Here is a 25,583-nt window from a genome sequence, read left to right as displayed (position 1 = left end):
TCAATAAAAATTAAGACTCTATCTATGATTTTGGAAAGGCTTTTGATACCTGTGTCAGTGGCAATGACCATCAACCTGAATTTTTGTGGCAGTGTTTTCCAGTCTTTTGTAACTGATATTATAAACCATCTATTTTTTTTCTGCTTCTTTTGTGGGATATTTTGTGGAATGTTCTAAACCTTGATAACTCTACTGTTTGCAATTCCCAAGTTTTGCTCTCTTCTTTTTCTAGGACTTTTCAACAGAACTTTATGTAATAAGAAAGTGTTGTCTATCCATGCTTTCCAATATGGTACCCAGTAGCCACATACAACTATTGAGGACTTTAAATGCAGCTAGGGAGACTGAGAAACTGAAATTTTAATATAATTGAATAAACTTTGATTTAAATTTAAATAACTACATGAGGCTGTTAGACATCTAATTTACTGGACAGCTCTCTGACAAATGCATGAAAGAGGCCAAAGAATTTTGGTAAGTCACATTAATCTTGGATTATCAATACATCTGGATTGACTAAATCCTACTGCATCATATGTTAATGTCTTAGATTCTTTTACATCAATTTATGACTGAAAAAGAATGGAAACAGGAGTAAATAAAACATCTTTTGGGCTTTTGACACTTTATATTAATTACCAATTAGCAAACTTTTCTCTGGAACTACTGTCCTAGGGCAAGCATTATCCATAATAAAAAATGATGCTTAAAAATTTTCCTCTTTTCCATACTAGAGGATACTAATATATTCAGTTTCTTCGAAATAGTTCCTGGTTCATATAGCTGGTGCGACAGGATAAGACTTGGTTTCGTGGAATTACAGCCAAGAGGACTAACTGAAAAAGTTCCCATTTGGTTTCTTGGTTAAAAAGTATGAAAGGCATCTTTAGGATCCCTTTTCCAGGCACCATGTTCTCTTTCTCACCCCCAAACAAAAAGCCTATCATAAAACTTAGTTTCTTCCAGCATGAATATTTCAAGGCTTTTTTTTTTTTTATAGCTAGAAAGATGCATATTTGTGCTTCAAAGAACTCTCTTCTTGTCTAAAATATCAAAATCACCATGGCTTGGAATACATTCACAGATGAATAAAATACTTTAACAGTGCTCATACTTCATACAAGTACAAAAGGTTTAGCAAACTGGCTCTGAGTAAAAATTATAAAGATCATTTTAAAAAGCAAACAAAAGAGACTAGCAAAAAAACCTTTGCATATGAAAAAGCAAGGAAGTTTTAGGTGAGATGGAAAATATGTGTAAAAGGGAAGAAAATTTCAGTGTCATTAAATTTCATTCATCATCATAATGATTTCAGCATAAACTTGATAATAAGCATCTAATCTGGCTACTAAATCAAAATGGTTAGTTATCATAGGGAATCTTCTTATGGTAAACGAATTTGGAGATTTGTAGTTCGAAATTCTAAACATCTATTGGATTGGCCGAATTGTCCCGTCCACCACTCCACATTGCAGTTGAAACCTTCATGTTCCTCATATCATAAAATAGAGGAGTGGGCTAAAGGAAAATGAGAAATTGTAAGATTTATGTTAATAGCATATCAAACTAAAAATAGTAACTTGATTATTTTCTTCTCCCAAGAAACCAAAATGGTAATTATCCATGGAATCTCAACTATTTTCAGACAGAAATGTACTACTGCCCAAGACTTTAAATTATAGTAACCAAATGATTTTCACAAACTAGAAACTCTATGTACCTTAGGTTTGTTATATATGAAATGGTGATATTAATAAATATATGGAAAATTTCATAAGGTTGTTTTGAGGTTCAAATAGCATGATACATACAAATTTTCTCTGTCATAAAAATTGATCTCTTATTGTTTTGAACCTATCATTATGTCTATTTATATCATTTTCCTGGGAAATGTAAAATATTGCAAAATCTTTTAAAAACAAATGTTTTGTTAGATCATTAATTCTATTTTCATTTTTGTCTTGTCAATGGAGCCAATTTGTAAATTTTGAAAAAGTGAGCTTATCTGATTATAATGCAGATAATTTATAAATGGATTTCCCTAGTCATAAGCCTGAAATGTACCTTTGTGAATACTTTTAAATAAAGATAAAATAATCTTCACTTTATAAGTAATTTTTTATTACTTACAATATCTTACAAAATTAATAGCACTAGAGACTACTGAGTCTTATTGCCGCACTTTATAATATGACTCATTGAGTCAGATTCAACATCCCTCATGTGTAAGTCCAGTCCTCTTTCTATCACAATACTATGTGGTTCTGGGTTAATAATGGTTAAAACATTCTCAGATAACTAGAAAATGGAAAGATTGGCACAAATAAGATACTTTTTAAAAAATATTAAAAATTAAGTATATTTTGCACATATTTTAATAAAGTTTGAACTCTAGTAACTTATACTGTCTATTTACAAAGGACCCAGTAAACAGGAGAAAAATGTATTACAATTTTAAAGAAATAAGTGGATTTTTGTCAAGCTCTTAAAATGCAAATTTGTTAGGTCAACAAATGTGTATTATACTTAATTTGGTGGTACAAAATAAATTTCTGTCTGTAAATATTTCTTCAGAAGCAAATATTTCAGGGAATTCCCTGGCAGTCCAGTTATTAGGAATACATGCTCCCAATACAGGGGCAAGATCCCTCATGCTGCATGGCACAGTATAAAAAAAACCATAATTATAAAAAAACGAAGGAAATATTGCAGATTACTAAGATCCAGATTAACAAAGTCTTATAGTACAAACATAATGTGCAATAGGCTTCCCAGGTGGCACTAGTCATTAAAAAAAAAAATACCCTAGCCAATGTAGGAGACTAAGAGATGAAGGTTCAATCTCTGGATTGGGAGATTCCCTGGAAGAAGGCATGGCAACCCACTCCAATATTCTTGCCTGGAGAATCCCATGGATGGAGGAGACTGGCAGGCTACAGTCCATAGGATCACAAAGAGTTGGACAAGACTGAAGTATCAGTTATAAACACTGCTTTGTTGCTTTACAATTCAAGTGACTCAAAACTTATTTTCAAACAGATTAGTTTACATTTTCATTCATAACTGCTATGCAGAAAAAGATTTTACCTTTATGTGGAATTTTCTGTTTATGAAAATACCTCCATGATACTCCGAGACAAAGAATTTTTGCAAAATCAGTGAAAGATTTCTGTCGCAAAAGATTCTACTGGACTCATAATTGTAAGGACTAAGAAATGGGGCTTTTGTGGAACTCTAATTTTCAAGCCTAAGTAGTTCAAAGATTATTTCTTCTGAAAAAAGGAGTGGCTAGGTAGTGGAAATATGCTAAACAGATGTCTGCAAACAAAATAATGACATGAGGCATCTCTTCTTTGGATGTGATATATGTTGCTTTGTTCATTATGAGTCAATGGAGTAAAACTTTCATGGCAATGAAGGTACATGAAATCCAATAGTACCATTCATCTATGGATTTCAAGGGTGTGTGCCCTGGAATAAAATGCTCTTGTACCTTGTGTGCAGATGACAGCTTACACATTAGCAAATGGTATTAACAATGTGAGATTACTTTGTGTCCAATACTTCAGCCATTACATGATAGGCTTCTGGAGGGCTAAGAAAGAAAATTTAGAATTTACACTCATATCTCAAAGATTCTAAAATTCCAATCTATCATCAAACTCTAGTGATTGCAAAAACTGATAGTAAAACTCAGCAATGGCCACAGGACCAAAAAAGGTCAGTTTTCATTCCAGTCCCAAAGAAGGGCAATGCCAAAGAATGTTCGGACTATGGTACAATTGATCTCATTTCACATGCTAGCAAAGTAATACTTAAAATCTTTCAAGCTAGGCTTCAACAGTATGTGAACCAAGAACTTTCAGATGTACAAGTTGGATTTAGAAAAGGTAGAGGAATAAGAGATCAAATTGACAACATCCAATGGATCATAGAAAAAGCAAGAAAATTCCAGAAAAACATCTCTTCTGCTTCACTGACTATGCGAAGGCCTTTGACTGTGTGAATCACAACAAACGGTGGAAAATTCTTAAAGATTTGGGAATATCAGACCACATTACCTGCCTCCTGAGAAAAAACTTGTATGTGGGGCAAAAAGCAACAGTTAGAACTGGACATGGGACTAGTTCAAAATTGGGAAAGGAGTACATCAAAACTGTATATTGTCACCCTGCTTATTTAACGTCTATGCAGAGTACATCATGCAAAATACTGAGCTGGATGAATCACAGGCTGGAATCAAGACTGCCAGGAAGAATATCAACAACCTCAGAAATGGAGATGATACCACTCTAATGGTGGAAAGTGAAGAGGAACTAAAGAACCACTTGATGAAAGTGAAAGAGGTGAGTGAAAAACCTGGCTTACAAACCAACATTCAACAAACTAAGATTGTGGCATCCAGTCCCATCATTTCATGGCAAATAGATGGGGGAAAAGTGGAAACGGTGGCAGATTTTATTTTCTTGGGCTCCAAAATCACAGCAGATGGTGACTGCAGCTATGAAATTAAAAGACACTTGCTCCTTGGAAGAAAAATTATGACTAACTTAGACAGCATATTAAAAAGCAGAGATATCACTTTGCCTACTAAGGTCCATATAGTCAAAGCTATGGTATTTCCAGTTCATGTACAGATGGACATGGGTGATGAAGAAGGCTGAGCGCAGAAGAATTGATGCTTTCGAACTGTGGTGTTGGAAAAGACTCTTGAGAATCTGTTGGACAGCAAAAATATCAAAGCAGTCAGTCCTAAAGGAAACCAATCCTGAATATTCATTAGAAGGACTGATGCTGAAGCTCCAACAGTTTGACTACCTGCTGTGGAGACTTGACTCATTGGAAAAGACCCTGAAGCTAGGAAAGATTGAGGGCAGAAGGAGAAGGGGATGACAGATGATGAGATAGTTGGATGACATCATCAACTCAATGGATATGAGTTTGAGCAAGCTCTGGGAGATAGTGAAGGACAGGGAAGCCTGGTGTGCTGCAGTTCATGAGGTTGCAAAGAGTTGGACATGACTAAGTGACTGAACAACAACAAAAATACATTTTTACCAGTTTTCTGTATTGAATAGAGAGTAAAGCTGTCACTTTTGAGGACAAAAGAAAAAATTCTACCTTTACCACATTCCTCCACCCATTTCTGGGCTTCCCTGGTAGCTCAGATTATAAAGAGTCTGCCTGCAGTGTGGGATACCTGGGTTTGATCCCTAGGTCAGAAAGATCCCCTGGAGAAGGGAATGGCAGTCCACTCCAGTATTCTTACCTGGAAAATCCCATGGACAGAGGAGCCTGGCAGGCTACAGTCCATGAGGTAGCAAAGAGTCGGACATGACTGAGTGACTTCACCCACTCATTCACTCCACCCATTCCCCACAGGTCAATAACTGTTCTTGGCATCAAAGGAATTTCCTTTTATCATCTCAAAAAGCAGTGTAATACCTTTGCTACAAAACCAACTGAGAATCATTAAAACTTATCAAGTAAGAGGGATTTCAGACAAGAGAAGAGAAAAGGAGGCATACAGGGAGGGAGACAGAATAAGGGAAGGAAGAAAAGAAGGGAGAAATGTTCAAGGAACTTGCTATTTATTATTGTTATCTGGTTAAAAATAGGTTATATACATAATTAATATTTTTAATGAGACTATTTTGCTAAAAACTCAAACTACTTCCTTTCTTTATGGGATAAAAATTTGGTTTCTCAGTAAAATACAGGATGCAAAATTAAATTTAGAATACTATGGTGGACATAGTTTTTTAAAATTCATTTATCTTTAAATTTAACTGATGTCCTCTTTCCTATTTATGGAATCTTATTTCCTAAACCCTAAATAAAAGTCATTTGATTGAAATTTAAGTTCTACAGTAATTCTGGAGAAGGAGATAGCTACCCACTCCAGTATTCTTGCTTAAAGGATCCTGTGGACAGAGGAGACCGGCAGACTACAGTCCATAGGACTGTAGAGTTGGATACAACTGAGCGACTTTCACTATCACTACAGTAACTTATTCCAATCGCCAAAATATTTTTTCTTACTCCACCACATCACAGAATCATGGTTTTCAATCCTTACAATTTTTAATAGATATTAGAAGCACCACAAATACTGAGTGATAAAATTTCAAAAGTTGTAGTTGAATAATGTGAAACAGATTTTGAAATGAAATTCCTGCTGGATTCTGTGTCAAGTAGACGTCAAGGTGACTCTAGAAGAAAGAAAAACAACATATGCATTTGTCAATAATTAGTTTCTTTCCAAGAATCTTTCAAAATAGTAAAATTGTGTTACTTCTGTGACTCAGATTCCTCCTCAGTAAGTTTAGAAGAAAGCATATAATTTTATCTAACACCAGAGGAATCTGTCTCTTTGTCTTATATGACAATGTTTGATTAAATTTTTCCATAGAAAGAGTATGAGACTGAATAACCAGTGCCCAGATAAATTACAGTAGATTTATTAAAACGAAACAGAGGAAAATAAATTAAAATTCCTTCACATATGATATTCAGATATATATTCACATATGATGTCAAGGCTTATATTTGAAATTACTACCTAGTCATATTGATTACTTCATCTCAGAAATACTGAACTTTAAAAATTATTTGCAAAATACATCCTGGATTATAATAATTTATCTGTGTTAAACAGGTTAGGATATAGATATATTGGGTAAGGCAATTGTCCCTGGGTCTTAAATTTTGCCTATTAAGGTAATGATACATCACCACAAGGACACAATCAAAAAATTTTTTACTTTAAATCATGAATGACACCTACCTCATTTAAATTTTGGGGATCATATCCATATACCAGTGTAAGTAAATTATTACAAATTATACCAAGCACCTTACAGTTGCACACTTTTTGGCTGATGATTTTATTGATATATGTATTGGGCAAAATTTCTTTTTCACCAAACAGATATGAAAATGACATATTTGAAAGACTACTTTTGTTATAAAAAATTTTTGTGTCCAATATAAATCTAGAAAGATAGGAGAAATAGAAGATACAAAATTGCAATGTATTTCTGAATGGGAGAACGAGTTAGTTCACTGTGTTAGTCTACAAATTACATAAAAAGAGTTGCCTAATAAAATAGAATATGTTAGAAATTCTTCTGTTAATTAAATAGAATAAACACTTTGGCAAGTAATGGACCTGATTTCACTTCAGAAAAAGACAATAGAATTTACCTTCATAGAGACAATGAAAGTAAAAATTTAAGATTTTTTTTGTATGTGTAACATAAAAAGGAAATATCTGCACTTAAAAAGCATGCAAAGGTAAGCAGGTAAATTTTGTTCATATTAAGATATGTCGATTGTAAGAAAAAAATAGCAAAATGGGATTTACAAACTGAATTTTTGAAAAGAGAAAATAAACTTCAAGAGATACAGTAGCACAGGAGAAAAAATAAGCTAGAAAAAGTAATAATATTCTAAAAGATGTGCTAATAAAATATCAAGTAGGCACTGAAAAAATTTAAAAATTTAATGATAGAAAAACATATTTTTTCCAAAATCTTTCAAAAAGAGGATAATAGAAGTATACTTAGCTAAATTAATGCATTAAAAACAAAGGATATTAGATAGAAATTTATTTTTAGATGGTAATTTAATTCTATCTCAGACATAGAGATTGAAAGAGAGGAAGATATAAAATTTGTGGATAAAAATGAAAAAAAGTTCATCAAAAAGTAAAGCACAAAATCATACTTAATGTATGATTCCATTTACCTGAATTTCGAAAAATGTTAAATAAATCCTTAGTGTCAGAAAGCAAAATTACTATATTTGAGGTTACTTTAAGTAGTGAGAGAATAGCAAACCTCAAAGGGACAAATGGAAATTATCCAGGATGGTGAAAATATGATACAGCTATATTTTGTGTTTATATAGAATTACACACTTATTAGACTTCTTGGAAAATATATTTAGAATGTGTGCATTAAGTTGTAGGTAAATCATACCCACACTAATTAATTTGAAATTTTTTTGAAGTTACAAATATGGCAAACATAAACTTTAAAGGAGCATCATACAAAATAGATGTTAGAAAAAAAACCCTACAGAACAAAGACACAACCCGTGGCTGTTAAGAGAAGGTATTTTGTATGCATTTTCTCTGAGAGAGGTAAAGCTAAAGTATGAGTGAAATCAATTCCACAGAAAAGGGTTTCATCTAGAGTACATCTGGGTTATATGTAAAGCAAATGAAAATTACTACAAATATGGGGATTTAAAGCCACACAAATAATTAGATTTTTTTGAAATATTTGTAACATGGGCTGGGAATATTCATTGGATCATGAGAAAGCAAGGGAGTTCCAGGAAAACATCTTCTGCTCCATTGACTACATTAAAGCCTTTAGCTGTGTGGATCACAATGAACTGTGGAAAATTCTTAAAGATATGGGAGTACCAGACCACCTTACCTGCTTCCTGAGAAATGTAGGTCAAGAAGCAACAGTTAGAACTGGACATGGAATGAAGGACAGGTTCAAAACTGGGAAAGGAACACATCAGAGCCATGTATTGTCACCCTGCTTATTTAACTTCTACGCAGAGTACACACGTGACATGCCGGGCTGGATGAATCATAGCTGGAATCAACTAACCCAGAAATATCAACAAACCCAGAAATACAGATGATACCACTCAAGGGGCAGAAAAGGAAGAGAAGCCAAAGAGCCTCTTGATAAGGGTGAGGGAGAAGAGTCCAAAAACTAAGATTATGGCATTCAGTCCCATCACTTCATGGCAAATAGATGGGGGAAAAGTAGAAGCAGTGACAATTTTTTTTTCCCTTGGGCTCCAAAATCTCTGTGGATGGTAACTGTAGCCATGAAATTAAAAGACATTTGCTCCTTGGAAAGAAAGCTCTGACAAACCTAGACAGCATATTAAAAAGCAGACATCACTTTGCTGAGAAAGGTCCATATAGTCAAAGCTATTGGTTTTCCAGTAGTCATGTACAGATGTGAGAGTTGAACCATAAAGACAGCTGAGTGCTAAAGAATTGATGCTTTCAAATTGTGATGCTGGAGAAGACTCCTGAGACTCCCTTGGACTGCAAGGAGATCCAACCAGTACATCCTAAAGGAAATCAGTCCTGAATATTCATTGGAAGGACTGTTGCCAAAGCTGTAGCTCCAATACTTTTGCCACTTGATGTGAAGAGCTGACTCACTGGAAAAACCCTGATGCTGGAAAAGATTGAAGGCAAAAGAGAACAAGGTAGCAGAGGACGAGATGTTTAGATGGCATCACTGACTCAGTGGAGATGAATTTGAGCAAACTCTGGCAGATATTGAAGAACAGGGAAGCCTGGCATGCTGCAGTCCATGGGGTCACAAATTGTTAGGCACAATTTAGTGACTGAACAACAATATAAAACTAGATTAAACTTTCTAATCAAAATACAGAGATTAGTAGAAGTGATTGAAATAAAAATTATAATCCCACTACAGATACAATTCAAACCTTGTAGAAAACCCATCTGAAATTTTTGAAGAAATTTATAAGCTGGTCCTAAAATTCATATGGAAATGCAAGGTACTCAATGTAATAAAATCAATCTTGAAAAAGAAGTAAAAATTTGGAGGACTCAATAGTTTTGATTTCAAACTTATTACAAAGATAAAGTAATCAAGATAGAGTGGTTTCAGCATAAAGATAGAAATATATAGGTAAATGATACAGCATTAAGTGTTCAGAAGTAAATTTATACATCTATGGTTAAATAATTATCAGTAAAGTTGCAAAGCAATTAAATATGGAAAGAATAGTCTTTGGAAAAACAAATGGAGCTGTGACAATTGATGTCTATTTCAAAAGGTATAATTGGCCTCTTTCCTCATACCATATAAAAAAATTGATTTAAAATGTATCATCAGTTCAGTTCAGTTCAGTTGCTCAGTCATGTCCAACTCTTTGCGACCCCATGAAACACAGCAGACCAGGCCTCCCTGTCCATCACCAACTCTCGGAATTTACTCAAACTCATGTCCATTGAATCAGTGATGCCATCCAACCATCTCATCCTCTGTTGTCCCCTTCTCCTCCTGCCTTCGATCTTTCCCAGCATTAGGGTCTTTTCAAATGAGTCAGCTCTTTGCACCAGGTGGCCAAAGTATTGGAGTTTCAGCTTCAGCATCAGTCCTTCCAATGAACACTCAGGGCTGATTTCCTTTAGGATGTACTGGTTGGATCTCCTTGCAGTCCAAGGGACTTTAAAGAGTCTTCTCCAACAGCACAGTTCAAAAGCATCAGTTCTTCAGCGCTCTGTCTTCTTTACAATCCAACTCTCACATCCATACATGACTACTGGAAAAATCAGCCTTGACTAGATGGACCTTTGTTGGCAAAGTAATGTCTCTGCTTTTTAATATGCTGTCTAGTTTGGTCATAACTTTCCTTCCAAAGAGTTCAATTCAGTTTAGTTGCTCAGTCGAGTCTTACTCTTTGCAACCCCATGGACTGCTGCATGTCAGGCCTCCCTGTCCATCACCAATTTCCTGAATTTACCCAAACTCATGTCTGTTGAGTCAGTGATGCCATCCAGCCATCTCATCCTCTGTCGTCCCCTTCTCCTCCTGCCCTCAATCTTTCCCAGCATCAGGTCTTTTCCAATGAGTCAGCTCTTCGCATCAGGTGGCCAAAGTATTGGAGTTTCAGTTTCAACATCAGTCCTTCCAATGAACACCCAGGACTGATCTCCTTTAGGATGGACTGGTTGCATCTCCTTGCTCTCCAAGGGACTCTCAAGAGTCTTCTCCAACACCACAGTTCAAAAGCATCAATTCTTTAGCACTCAGCGTTCTTTACAGTCCAACTCTCACATCCATACATGACTACTGGAAAAACCATAGCCTTGACTAGATGGACATTTGTTGGCAAAGGAGTAAGCGTCTTTTAATTTCACGGCTGCAGTTACCATCTGCAGTGATTTTGGAGCCCCCCAAGTAAAGTCTGCCACTGTTTCAACTGTTTCTCCATCTATTTGCATGAAGTGATGAGACAAGATGCCATGATCTTAGTTTTCTGAATGTTGAGTTTTAAGCCAACTTTTTCACTCTTCTCTTTCACTTTCATCAAGAGGCTCTTTAGTTCTTCTTTACTTTCGGTCACAAGGGTGGTGTCATCTGTATACCTGAGGCTATTTCTATTTCTCCTGGCAATCTTGATTCCAGTTTGTGCTTCATCCAGGCCAACATTTCACATGATTTACTTTGCATATAAGTTAAGTAAGCAGGGTGACAATATACAGCTTTGACATACTTCTTTTCCTATTTGGAACCAGTCTGTTGTTCCATGTCCAGTTCTAATTGTTGCTTCCTGACCTGCATTCAGATTTCTCAAGAGGCAGGTCATGTGTTCTGGTATTCCTATCTCTTTCAGAAGTTTCCACAGTTTATTGTGATCCACACAGTCAAAGACTGGCATAGTCAATAAAGCAGAAATGTATTTTAGGACGGATATAAGAAGTAAACTGTAAAACTTTTAGAAGAAAGAGCTGGAGGATATCTTATCTTGGTTTAGGCAGTGATTTATTAGTTATAACACCAAGGTCACAAGGTACAGGAAAAAGATAAAATGGACTTCACCAAAATTGAAACTTTCATGCTTCCAAGGACGTCATGAAGATAGTGAAAAGACAATGCATAGAAGAAGAGAAAATATTTGCAAGCTATATACCTACTTAGAGATTTGTATTCAGAATGTATAAAGAACTTAGAACTCAACAAAAAATAAAGAACCCAGTAAACAAATAGGCAAAAAACTAAATAGTTATTACTCCAACAAAGAAAAACAGATGGCCAATAGGCACTTGAGAGAATGTTTAACATCATTATTCATTAAGGAAAGGCAAGGCTGGCCCGAGCGCAGCGGTGTTTACAGTTAATTGATCACAGCCAGCTACAGATTTCTTTGTTCCTTCTCCACTCCCAGTGCTTCACTTGACTAGCCTAAAACAAACAAACAAACAGAAATGCAATGATATACTTGGATGGCTCAGAGTAAAAGACAAACAATAACACATGCTGACCAGGAGGTAGAATGCCCATACGCTACTTGTTGTTGTTGCTCAGTTGCTAAGTCGGGTCTGACTCTTTGTGATGAACTGCAGCACACCAAGCTTCCCTGACCTTCACTATCTCCTGGAGTTTACTTAAACTCATGCTCATTGAATCAATGTTGCCATCCAACCATCTCATCCTCTGTCACCATCTTCTCCTCCTGCCCTCAATCTTTCCCAGCATCAGAGTCTTTTCCAAACACTCTGTTAGTGGGAAAAAATGGTGTAGCTACTTTGGAAAAAACTCAGAAATGTCTTAAAAATATTAAACATAGTTATCATATGACCCACAATCTATTCCCAAGTATATACTTAACAGAAATGAAAACATTATGTCCACATTAAAACTTGTAAACAGATGTGCATATCAACATTACTCATAATACATATACATATAACCTAGAAACACTACCAGTGTGTACTAATGGATGGATAAATGAATATACAAAGCGTGGTATAGCCATACAATGGAATATTACTCTGCCATATAAAGGAGCAAAGTACTGAAACATTCTACAGTAAACATGAACTTTGAGTGAACATGAGGAATTTATGCTAAGTAAAAGAAACCAGATACAAAAGACCAGGTATTGTATGGTTTTCTTTATATGAAATATCTATCTAAAGAAGACAAATCCATGGAGATAGAATGTAAATTATTTGTCACCAGGTGCCAGAGCAGGGAGGCAATAGGGTGTTCATTTTTGAGATTATGATTATGTCCTGGAACCAGATAATAGTCACAGTGGAAACAAAAATCTGTTGAATAAGAGATTTAAAACACTGAATATCAGGCAGTACAGTGATCCCTGAAAAAAGTAAGAGGTAAATCAAATTGAGCCCCACAATTGCTCTTCTGCTGCCTGAAGAGAATTCTCAGGCTGCAGTATAGAAACCCAGGAAAACCTGCATAAACTACCCAAATTATGGGATAATGTTGAGATTTTGGAGAAGGTCAATGTGTCTAAAGAACCCATGTTAAAAATGGGAGAGAAAGAGTGATCGAGAGACCTACAAAAGTTTCATATGAATTCATTTTGTTAGAATAAAACTACCTGTATTTGAGCAAACTAACTTAAGACCAGGGAATGATCCACTTGACAGAGTTAGCAATTACAATCCATGAGGTTAGAAGGTCTGAAATTGTGCCTGTACCCACCAATCAGATTTGAAACTCTAATAATAACCATTATTAGAGTAATCTGAAGGTAACTGATTCAGAGGAAGGAGAAATTAGACCTAAACTAAAACTAAAGGCTTTTCTGACTTCTACTAACAAAGCGAAGAACAAGACTCAAAATGATCAATTTGTAACCAGGTTAAATTAACTTCACTCTAAAAGAATAGTTCATACTATTACCAGGAATACAGGATCATCCAACAAGAAAAATGTCTCAAAGACTGACAATTAATTAAAAATTATCAAGAACACAAAGGAGAAGGAATAGGTCCATATAAGCAGAAGAATGAATCAACATAAAAAATGCACATGATATAACTAGGAAACAAAAATATTATTTTAACTACATTCCATATGTCTAAGACAATGGAGGAAAAAAATTAGCATTTTAAGTAGAAATATACTTTTAAATTTCACTTTTAAAACTATATACCCACAAATCCAAAAAACATAATTAATTCCAAACATAAGAATCATAAAAAAATACACCAAAGCATATAATTTTAAAAACTGCTTAAATCTTTGAAAGAAAAAAAAAATCTAAAGTAGGCAGAAAAACAGACATTACATGTAAAGCAAAAACTGTAAACATAAAGGACTTCTTGCTGGAAACAATGAAAGCCAAAACATGGAACAACATTTTTAAAGTACCAATGAAAAATAAAATACTATAAACCTAAAATTCTATGCCCAGTGAAAATTTATTTTAGAAACACAAGCAAAATAAAGATATTCATAAATAAAGTACCTGATATAATTAATCATCAACAATATAAGAAATTTTTTAAAATGTCCAATAATCCAAAGAAAAATTGATGCCAGATAAAAATCTGGATCTGCAGAGTGACATGGAGAGTACAAGACGTAGTACTATACAGGAAAATATAAAACATGACTTGTGTTTTTAATGAAAAAATAATTTAAGTATAAATTGCTATTCAAAGAATAATAGCAATGTATTTTTGTTTAGGTAGTATATACCAACATAAAAAGTGTGACAAAAATAGCAGAAGTGCTGGGAGAGGAGCAAATGAAAGCTGAATGTTTAAAGTTATTATATTATGTGCTAAGTAATAAATATTACTTTATTAGCATAGATTGTGCAAAATTAAAGAAATATACTATAAAACCCTGAAAAAAACATGAGAGAACAAAACAAAATAAAATGATAAATTTAAAAAGCCAATGATGGAGACAAAATGAATCCATAAAACATACAAAATTAATCCAAAATAAGGCTAAAGAAAGGGAACAAAAAAAGACTGGACAAACACAAATATCAAGATTTAAACCTAACTATACTAATTATCATATTAAATGTAAGTGGTCTAAACACCATGATTAAAAGACAGGGACTGTTATTTAGGATTAAATGCAAGGTCCGACTCTATGCTTCCTAATAGAAATCCATGCAAAGTCAAACAGGTTGAGAAAAAGGATGGAAAAATATAATAATATTAATATATTATGAATAATATTAACATTAATCAAATAGATTAATAAGAAAGTAACCATAATAATATTAATCAAATAGGAACTTAGAATGGCTATGTTAACATTAGAGAAAGTCAATTTTAGAGCAAAGAATGTCAACAAAGATAAAATGAATTATTTAATGACAAGATCCCTTCATCAAAAGAACATAAAAATCCTATATATTTATGTAACTAAGAAAGCTTCAAAATGCATGAAACAAAAGCTGATAGGAGAAACAGGCAAATCTATAATTATAGTAGGAGACTTCAGTACTCTTCTTTCAATAATTTACAGAAAAAAACACTTGACCAACATGATCTAACTGACGTTTAAAGGACACTGTACTCAATGGCAGTAGAAGCACATTCCATGCACGTTCTTCTCAATGCACACGAAACATTTATCAAGATGGACCATACTTAGCACTGTAAAAAAAGTCAATGAATTTAAAAGTATTCAGATCAGGCAAGCTATATTCTCTGGACAAAGCAGAATTAGATTATAAGTCAATAACAAAAATCTACCTGGAAAATGTCCATATATTTGGAAGTTGTATAATATACTTTTAGGTGGCAAAGAGTCCATTAAGATGTCAAAAAAAGCCCCAGATATTTTAACTTGAATAAAAAATAAATTGGAAACATATTAAAAATGTTTCTTATCCTTAAGGCACTACTTAGACAAAAATATATAAACATAAATGCTTAAATTAGAAAAGAAATTTCAAGAAGCAATTATCTAAGAAACCCAGGAAATAAAAGAAACTACTAATTCCAAATTTAGAAAAAGGAAATGATGAAGTTCAGTTGAAAATCAATGAGCTATTAAAAAAAAAAAACACAGAACAAAAAATACCAGTAGAACCAAATGTTAGTGTTTCAAGATTTATAAAATTAGTAAGTCTCTAGTCAGACTGATCAGGACAAAATGAGAGAGGCAAGAAATTATCAATATCTGGAACAAGAAATGGGATATCACTACAGATTCTATAGATATTAAAGAAGCAGTCAGAAAATATTATGTATAATTTTATAACAAATTCAATGACTTAGAAAATTAGCATGTTGTTTGAAGAGAATGAGCAGTATACTGTTCAAAAATAGATAACCTGAAGATTTCATTAAAGAAATTGAAATTCCAGGCCCAGATGGCTTTTTTAAATGAACTAGACCAAATATATTTAAAGATTGAATATTAAGTTACATAATCCTTTCTAGAAAAGGACTATTTCCCAATTCACTTTATGAGGCCAATCATTACTTTGATACCAAAATTAGAAAAAGAGATTTACAAGAAAAGAAACTATAGCCAATAGGTCTTATGACTATAACTCCAGCAATGTTCAACAAGATTTTTGCAAATTGAGGCCAGCAATATAAAAAGTATAATATATCAAGAAAAAGTGAGATTTATCCCTGGAATGAAAATTAGTTTAACACTCAGAAAATCCCTTATTAAAAAAAAAAAACATGAAATCCTCTCGATAGGTGCAGCAAAATCATCAAACAATGCCCAACAAACATTCCTAATAGACATTCTCAACAATCTAGGACAAAGTTAACATCCTTAAGCTAATAAAGTGGATCTCTGAAAAACCCACATGTAATATCATGGAATAGTGAAAGGCTGAATGCTTTCCCTGTGAGCACAGAAAACGATATCTGCCTTTGCTATTTATATTCAACATTGTCCTGTAGGTTTTGGTCAGTGCAATAAGGCACACATACAAAATGAAGTTTAAAAAAGTACTGAAACTAAAAAAATAAAGTAAAAGTGTCTTTATTTTTAGAAAACACGATCTTCTAAATAGAAAACCATAATTCTACAGAAAAGCAATTAGAACTAATACATGTTTAAAAAGGTGTAACATATATACCAATATATAAAAATCAACTTTTGTTCTATATATGTGTAACAGTCATAATTTAATTTTTGAACTCAAAAATTGTTTAATAAATGAAGAGAGATACTGTTTTTATAAATTGGAAGATTCAGGACCTCAGCAAAGTTTTGTTTTGTTTGCTTAAGAGAAATTTGCAGCTAACTTTAAAGTTTAGTGCAAGAAGATATCATTGGAAAATAATTTTGAAAAAGAAGAATAAATATGGAGAACTAACAGTTACTGTCTTTCAGAATTACCATAAAAATCTTCATAAAAACTAAATGTCTACCTACTCTACATAATAATATTATTGGATGTTGGGAATAAGTTTAAGAAAGTAGTTGATTCTATTTAATGTTTTGCCTAAACCCAGTTTGATAAATAACACTTTTTATATAAAAGGGGGCAAAACTAATTCATGGCAACATTACCTATTTTTTAACAGTACATAAATGCATAAAACTAGCTGGAAATAAAATTGATAAGCTAGTTAAAATTGTAAACTCTGAGGAGTGGAGATGGAAGTCTGTAAATATACACATTATAAGATACCCAATTATTAGTCAATAGATCAATGCAAATTAAAGCCACAGGAAGTGCAACAATTATAATGGCTAAAATGTTAACCCGAAAATATCAACTGATGGCAAGGATGCAGAGGACCTAGAACCATGACATTTTATTAGTGATTCAAGATGGAATAGATACTCTGGAAAGTCGATATTTTTCATCAAGGTAAACATCAACCAGGGCTTCCTTGGTGGCTCAGGTAAAAGAATCTACCTGCCAATGCAGAGACACAAGAGACGTGGGTTCGATCCCTGGGTAGGGAAGATTCCCTGGAGAAGGAAATGCCACTCCAGTATTCTTGCCTGGTAAATCCCTTGGACAGAGGAACCTGGTGGGCTACATCCATGGGGTCACAAAAGAGTCAGAAACAACTTAGTGACTAAACAACAACAACAAACATAATTGACCACATAACTGTTGTTATTATCATGAGCAATAGGATTTCCAGTCATTCCATCTATCTCTCACTAGTATCTTTAAAAATTTGCTACCCTGATGCTGGAAAAGATTGAAGGCAGGAAAAGGCAATGACAGAGGACTAGATGGTTGAATGGCATCACCGACTCAATAGACGTGAGTTTGAGTAAGTTCCAGGAGGTGGTGAAAGACAGGGAAGTCTGGTTTGCTGCAGTTCATGGGGTTGCAAAGAGTTGCACGTGACTGAGTGATTGAACAGCAACAACACAATATTTCTACTCTAAATATATCATTAAAATAATGACTGCAACTACAGTATAGAGACCTTAGTGTAGGCAGGGACAAGATGATGGAAAACAGAGAGGAAGTTGAAAGGAGGGAAAAAATCAACCTGTTAAAATTTCTGTGTGCAAAATTAAAAGGAGACCAAGATAGTAAACTTGAGAGAGAAAAACAGATTGTGGAATTTGTGTAAGAAGAAACTGTATTAATAATAATTTCAAAAGATAAACAATGCATATAAGTAAAAAAGAAAAATATACTTAATAAACTGGGTAACGCAAGGCTGAGCACTGTGTGCAATGCAGCGTCAAGTTTAGGGGAGAGCTGCATTGCAATCAAGTCAGCAAGGGAAACAGAGCATTTTGATCCAGCAGGAGGCTATGTCAGTTTCATTTTTTAATGTTTTGTTCACATTCCCACATTTTGAAAACTATAAGCATGTGATATAACCAACCACAAACCTTGAATAAAGTTGGTTCAATGGAAGCAAGACCACAAACTATAGTTGTTATATATCTAAGAGTATTGACTGGAGCCAGTGCAAAATAGATTTTAATCTTTTCAGCCAGTTGTGGATTTGTTGCAAATGCTCCAAAACCTGAAAGTAAACAATAGACTAGTTTACTTGTATCTGGCTTCAAATTTCCATTGTTATTTGACTAGTTTACCTAAGATTACATAATAGAGCTGTTATGTTTTCATCAAACTGGTCTCTAGAGATTTTCTCTACAATTTACCCTGCACATTAACACCAGATTAATTTCTTGAAATTCAATTCTATTTGACTTTTTTGCAATCACTCTGAGTGGTTGCTGATTCCATCACTAACCTTCAGTGACCCCTGGTGTTTTATTTCGTTATTAAAAAATTTAGAAAATATAACCCATCCCTCATATCAAAAGGCTGTTCCCTCTGCTTCTGTCTCTACTGATAACCCTGAATCTGGTTAAATGTACTGAGGGCCTAGATCCATCCTCTACTGTTTTGGCTTCTTTTTCAAAAAGGAGGCTGAGTCATCTGTCTTTCAAAAGACCATCAACATTCAACGTACAGTTTACCATTCTTTTTTTTTTCTTCATAAAATCTTCGCTAATAACTGTGTTCAGAGGAAATGTTTCCTTCTACAGTCACATGATGCCTTTCAATGCCCCAGATGACTGCCTTTGCAGGTCCCTTCCTACACACACACACACACACACACACACATACCTGCACACACAAATCTATGTAAAACTATATTTTGTGACTGATATAAAGATGAATATAATCTGAAATGAATTATATTTCTTTATTCTTCTAATTTTTAAAAGAAATGAAACATTTTGAGGTGTCGCTAAAGTATCATGAACCCTAGGAAAGTAGCCTTTCATGCTTAATTGGCTATTTAACTCTCTCCTCTCTGCTATCCTCCTTCCTGTTCATCTGACTGACCATAAGCCTGCTGGAAATATCATCCCTTTTGTAGCAGTTCTCCAATAGTGGTGATTTGCAACCCCCAAGGGACATTTGGCAAAATCTGGACACATTTTTTGTTCTTACAACTCGTATGCAAAGGGTGTACTACTAGAATCTGGTGGCTAGAGATTGGAGATACAACCAAACACCACATTATGCACAGGACTTCTTACCCTCCACATCCCCTAAGCAAAATACCAGTAGTGATGAGGAAGACAAACTGCCTTCATAGATCGCAAGCTTGAGATTTCTTTAGCGTACAGTATACATTGCAAATGCCAGGCAACAAAGTAGGTACACTGAACATTGAAATGATGAATTAATTAATTTTTACATATCAGTTGAAAAGTTTGGAGCATTTAGTCTTTATAGGATTTTCAGTATGAAAATTAATATGCCTCATACTAACCTAGAGGGATACAGGCAAAGTGCAGACAAAGCTCACTGGGCAGCAGAATGCCACTGCTCAAAGAAGTCATGCCAACCAAACTTCAGACTTCTCCTGAAGGGTATCAACACATCAACTTTCTATTAAAAAAACACTATAAGGAAAATTTTTTAAGAAACACACATGCCAAGTCCTCAGTCTTAGAAATTCTAGCTACAGAGAGTCTCAGGTAACTCTCTGCATATACATCTTCTTTAATACATGTGGTGTGACTAGAAAGATCATGTTAATAGATGATGATATCCATTTGGTTTATTCTAGAAAGACTATACAACTATATTCCATAATAAAACAAGTATCATTGGCATTTAAATGTGTTCCTTTTTGGATTGTCTGTATGTTCTAAATAATTATAGCTAATATATATGATATCTAAAATTATTTCTGTTTTAAAAAATGTTTTCTTTGTAACAAAAATTATACCATAATCAGTTTTCATATTTCTTAACATACCTACAGTTGTTCCCAGGGAATAGCCTACATAGTACATTTGTTTTTGTCCTATTTTCTTCACAAAAAAATCAATGGTGACTGGAAGATCATATTTTATCATTTCATCATAACTTTATGAAACAAAAATGTATGAAACTTGTTTTAATTTTGTAAAACTTAAAAAAATTATGTTTTCTAATAAAAATTTTAATTTTATATTGTAGTATAGTTTATTAACAATACTATATTAGTTTCAGGTATATAGCAAAATGATTCAGTTATACAAATATATGTATCTATTCTTTTTCAGATTCTTTTCCTATTTAGCTATGATAGTATATTGAGCAGAATTCTCTGTGCTATTAGTAAATAAGAAACTTATCCTCTGTTTAATGGACTTAAGAAGGGTCATAAGACCTAGCACTAATTCCACACATCTTGTTTGTTACCAGGCCTTCCATGGTGGCTCAGATGGTAAAGAATCTGACTTTACCTCTGTGCATGGACAGAGGAGCCACGGGGTCGCAAAGAGTTGGACACGCTTGAGTGATTAACACTTTCACATTTGTTACCTGCTAATATGTGACTTTTTTATACAGTTCATGGGGTTCTCGTGGCAAGAATGTGTGTGTTAGTCACTCAGTCATGTCCAACCCTTTGTGACCCAATGGACGGCAGCCTGCCAGGCTTCTCTGTCCATGGGATTTTCCAGGCAAGAATACTGTAGTCGTCTGCCATTCTCTCCTCCAATGGATCATGTTTTAGTGGAGAACAGGGAAGTCTGGTCTGCTGCAGTTCATGGTGTCAAAGAGAGTCAGACACAGCTTAGTGACTGAGCAATGACAATATGTTACCTAGAGCTTCCCAGGTGGCTCAGTGGAAAAGAATGTTTCTGCCAATGCTGGAGACGGTAGTTCAATCCTTGGGTCCAGAAGATCCCCTGGAGAAAGAAATTGTAACCCACTCCAGTATTCTTGCCTAGGAGATCGCACAGGCAGAGAGCCTGGTGGGCTACAGTCCACGGGGTTGCAAAGAATCCGACATGACTTAGTGACTAAACAAACAAGCAAGCAATATGCTACCTGCTTCTAATCACCACTTTATTCTTTGTTCACAAAATTTCTTTATGGTAAGTATATGACTACACACATTCTAGAGCTGAAGAAACAGAAAATGTGCCTGTGAGCATAGCCAATAAGTGATGGACTAAATTTCAGAGTGCTCTTGCTCTAGATCTTAGGATATAAGATATTGCATTTTATGGTTTTCCCATATGAGAAATATGAACAATATACTATTTAAAAATAGCAGACAAAAACTGCTGCTAGGGGTATAGAAGTGAAAGTAGAAAATATTTTTTTTTTTTTTTGGCAATTGGTGACAGCAGATGCTTTGTGAAAAGTAAGTAACCATGTACATGTTTCACTCTTGTCTTCTCCTCCCTCCTCCACTTTTTCCCCCCTAAATATAGCAGAATTGACATACAAAGTAAAATGTAGTGGGTAGGTTGGTAACATGATTAATATTTGGTGGGCTTCCCTGGTGGATCAGATGGCAAAGAATCTGCCTGCAATGCAGGAACCAGGGTTTGATCCCTGGGTTGGGAATATCCTCTGGAGAAGGGAATGGCAAGCCACTCCAGTATTCTTGCCTACAGAATTCCATGGACAGAGCAGCCTGATGGGCTACAGTCCATGGAGTTGCAAAGAGTCAGACACGACTGAGTGACTAACACTTTCATTTTCTTTCACTTTCAATTTGAGGGAAGAAGAGGAAATAATGTCTCTGACATATTTTCATCTTAATTCTTAGCTCATTAATAACAATATAAAAAAATCTAGAGCAGTTTTCTATATAAATCCTTAAAAATATTTTCAAGTTACATATTTTAAATGAAGTACCTTCATTTCAGTTTTAGGAATTTATTTAAATATGATAATTTAAAAAGCACATTTTAAAGTCAAAATAGAACAATACAGATTTTTTTCCTTCCTTATCCGAAAGCCCAGAATTCTTTGGACTCTGTTTTCAGGTATAAGTGTTTCTGGGACCACCTACTTCCTCTGCTGTTCCTCATCCGTACATCATACCCAGCATCTGCCAGAAGGAAGCCTGGGCTACGGTTGGGAAGACTGGAAATCCAGACACTGCCAGTTATAAACAGACCATGTTGTAAGTACACAACTGGGTTTTGGACTAAAAAGAAGCAAAGAAAATGTTTTTAAACACGAAAGTCTATTGGAAAGTACAACACAGGTTTTCAAAGCACCAGCTATTGTTAGGATTGTTTGGTTTGTATGGAAAAGAAATGAGCTAACAATTTATTGAAGTTATTTTATACTAATAATAGAAATGCTATTCTCTAATTCTCAGTGCAAAAGAATAGCCACATCTATGGAGTCCTATGCCCTCTTTTTGCCAGACCTCCTTAAGTTAAATTTTATTAGTAAAAGTTTTTAATTTCTAGGATTTACAAGTTAACATTCTTTCTATGTGAAGAATTTACACTTCATGAAAAGTTGAAAGAAATATCCAGAAACAGGAATGTTTCTGGTCTTAAAAATTCATGTGCAGATTATTAAATAAGTTGCCCTCCTGAACTTAGAATAGCATTTGCTTATTCTGAGTACTTGAGATTCCCTGGTGGCTCAATAGTAAATAATCTGCCTGCCATGCAGGAGACACAGGATGTGTGGGGTCAATCCCTGGGTCAGGAAGATAACCCTGGAGAGGGCATGGCAACCCACCCCAGTATTCTTGCCTGGAGAATTCTGTGGACAGAGGAGCCTGGATTACCTACAGTCCATGGGGTTGCAAAGAGTCAGACATGATTGAAGTGACTGAGCACCCACATTCTGAGAATTTAGGCATAAAGTAAGACTGAACCAGATCTCTGCTGTTATACCAGGAAGAGCAATGCTAATACACACTTGGGTAAGTGAAGAATCCCAGAGAAAAATGTGGTTGAAAGTCCTGGGGCTTCTATTCAGGGACTCTGAATGTCCACCCAGTACACCAAACGAAATTTATCGGCCAGTGTGTGCTTCACCAGGTGGCGCCAGTGGTAAAGAACCCACCTGCCAATGCAAGAGACATAAGAGGCACAGGTTCACTCTCTGGGTCAGGAAGATCCCCTGGAGGAGGGCATGGCAACCCACCTCAGTGCTCTTCCCTGGAGAATCCCACGGACAGAGGAGCCTGGAGGGCTGCAGTCCATAGGAACACAAAGATTTGGACACGACTGAAGTGACTTAGCACACACATATGTGCTTCATTTTTGCATCATAAAGATCAATGTAAATTAAGTGTTAACAGACTGTCAACTTAATCTCAGTAATTCAAGGTTCATTTTTTACTAGTAACCTAATCTCATATTCTATGATTAGAATGACTGGAATGTATTTGACTTGGACTTGATGACTTTCCCTTTTCCCCTCACTCCAATCCTATCTAAATGATTAGCATCATTCTTCCCATGAGGAATCCGGTTGAGCTGAAGGATGTACCCATCTGCAGTGATAACTTCATACTTTTCACTTGGGTAACCCCAGTAAGAAATTATCTTACTCTGAATGGAGAAAAAATAAGACAAGACATTTAGCTTCACAAGTTCACTTGGCCATTTTTATGACCCTTGAAGTCAAACTTATGGGTTGATATAACATATACTATGTAAGGAGAGCTTTCAGATTTTATAATAAAAGAAAATTTAAAAGAACAATTGAAAATAATAGTGCCAAAGATTTTTTTTAATTAATGATAAAAATAACTTACAATATTCATATTGGTTTCAGGATTAGTGGCTTTTTTTCCTAGTAAAGAAAATGCATTTCCAAACATGTGGATAAAACACATAGCCATCACATTTTGAACCTACCAAGGAAAAATTTATTAGCATGATGCAGTACATGTTTCACTGTAAAGTCATATTACTTACTGCCTGGCTATTTGTTTCACGGATATTCCATTTGTCACTTTATCTTCTGGTTCTACTGTGCCTTATCGCCACATCTATCATACAGTTTTTACACTTCTATTACTCTCATTATTTCTTCTCATTGTGTACATTATTCTATTTCCCCAAAGGTTGTTTCATATATTAACCTACTACTGAGGATTTTTTTACATAGCTACATTTTACTATCTGTTATGGGTTGGATTATGTTTCCCTGCCCCCAATGCCTCTCAAAAAAGACTTGCTCAAGCTCTGACCCCTAATACCTTAGAGTGTCACTGCATTTGGAAATAGGGTTACAGAAGAGATAATTTACATTAAGCTGAGACAATACTGAACCAGGGTGAGCCCCTATTCCTCTGCAACTGGTCCTTGTAAGACAATGGTCTTTTGAAGATAGCGCCACACAGAGAGAATGCCATATGACAATACAGGCAGAGATTGAAGCCATTCAGCTGCCAGGCAAGGGGCAAAAGAGACTTCTGGCAAACCATCATAACCGAGGAAGAGGTGATGAAGGATTTTCCAACAGATTTCAGAGGGAGCGTGGCCCTTCAAACACCTTAATTTCACATTTCCAGATTCCAGAAAGATAACACAATAATTTTCTCTTATTTTAAGCCATGCATTTTGTGGTAGGTTGTTAAGACAGACCTAGGAAACTGATACACCACCTTTCAAAAGAGGGAAAGAAAATTGTACCTGGAATGATCTTTTTTTTTTTTTTTAATTGTGAATAAAACAAAGCAGTCAGTGATTCGAGATCTGAGAACTTCCTTTAATCCTCTCAGAATGGCAGGTCAGATGTGACTCAAACATTGACAGTACAGATAAATGTTTGTATTATTGTTTTATATATCTGGATTCAAATATGGCCTATTGAATAGCTCTTTTGTTCACTCATTCTACTCCACATGATGAAAATGACTTGATCAGTGATCACTGCTCATTTTCAAACTTCTAAGTGACCTGATTCTTCTCCATTCCTACTGCAAATATCTGCACCAACTCTTCCCTTCTTCCTAATGGATACTTTTCATAAGGGACTCCTGCACTCACATAATCCTGCTCCCACCTCCACCTGGGAAATTCTCCATTTTGTACTGTTCAAACTCGGCAATTTTTCCAGTTTCAGGCTTATAACTTCCCCTACCCTTTCATGAAACCCTCATATCCAAATATGATTGTAATAAACCTCATCATCAAAGGCTTCTGAGGACTTGTCTTAAGAGACTAAAAATTAGTTTATGCTGTTTAAACTAAAGACTGTAAGGATCTCAATTCAAAGACCTCAGATTTTGAATAGAGATAGCCTAAGAGAGAAGGCCAAAGGGAAGTTAACAGTTGGAGGTGAGACGGGGAGAGTAAAAGAGGATGACGTCCATAGGATACCAG

At 34.9% G+C, this 25,583-nt stretch overlaps 1 protein-coding gene across 1 annotated transcript; it reads right to left on the bottom strand.

Annotated features, from left to right (window-relative positions):
* Positions 1–1,422: 1,422 nt before the first annotated feature.
* On the bottom strand, positions 1,423–24,016 carry LOC136157270 (gastric triacylglycerol lipase-like). The gene is made up of 6 exons (XM_065919220.1): positions 24,008–24,016; positions 23,689–23,801; positions 22,233–22,437; positions 20,255–20,366; positions 18,360–18,496; positions 1,423–1,518 (listed from the first exon to the last, which is right to left on the bottom strand). Exons 1-6 carry the CDS (start codon positions 24,014–24,016, stop codon positions 1,423–1,425), a joined length of 672 nt encoding a protein of 223 aa, XP_065775292.1.
* Between the last annotated feature and the right edge of the window lie 1,567 nt (positions 24,017–25,583).

This window comes from Muntiacus reevesi, chromosome 2 (assembly GCF_963930625.1).
Source record: "Muntiacus reevesi chromosome 2, mMunRee1.1, whole genome shotgun sequence".
Taxonomy (NCBI): Eukaryota; Metazoa; Chordata; class Mammalia; order Artiodactyla; family Cervidae; genus Muntiacus; species Muntiacus reevesi.
This window is presented reverse-complemented; position numbering and strand designations above follow the sequence as displayed.

What these genes read in the sequence shown, in the direction of transcription:
- LOC136157270 (XM_065919220.1), bottom strand. An exon ending in CCAAAGAATTCTGGGCTTTC is followed by an intron (nt 20,367 to 22,232) that starts GGATAAGGAAGG and finishes TTTGTTTCATAA; the next exon opens with AGTTATGATGAAATGATAAA. An exon ending in TTCCCTGGGAACAACTGTAG is followed by an intron (nt 18,497 to 20,254) that starts GTATGTTAAGAA and finishes GTTTACTTTCAG; the next exon opens with GTTTTGGAGCATTTGCAACA.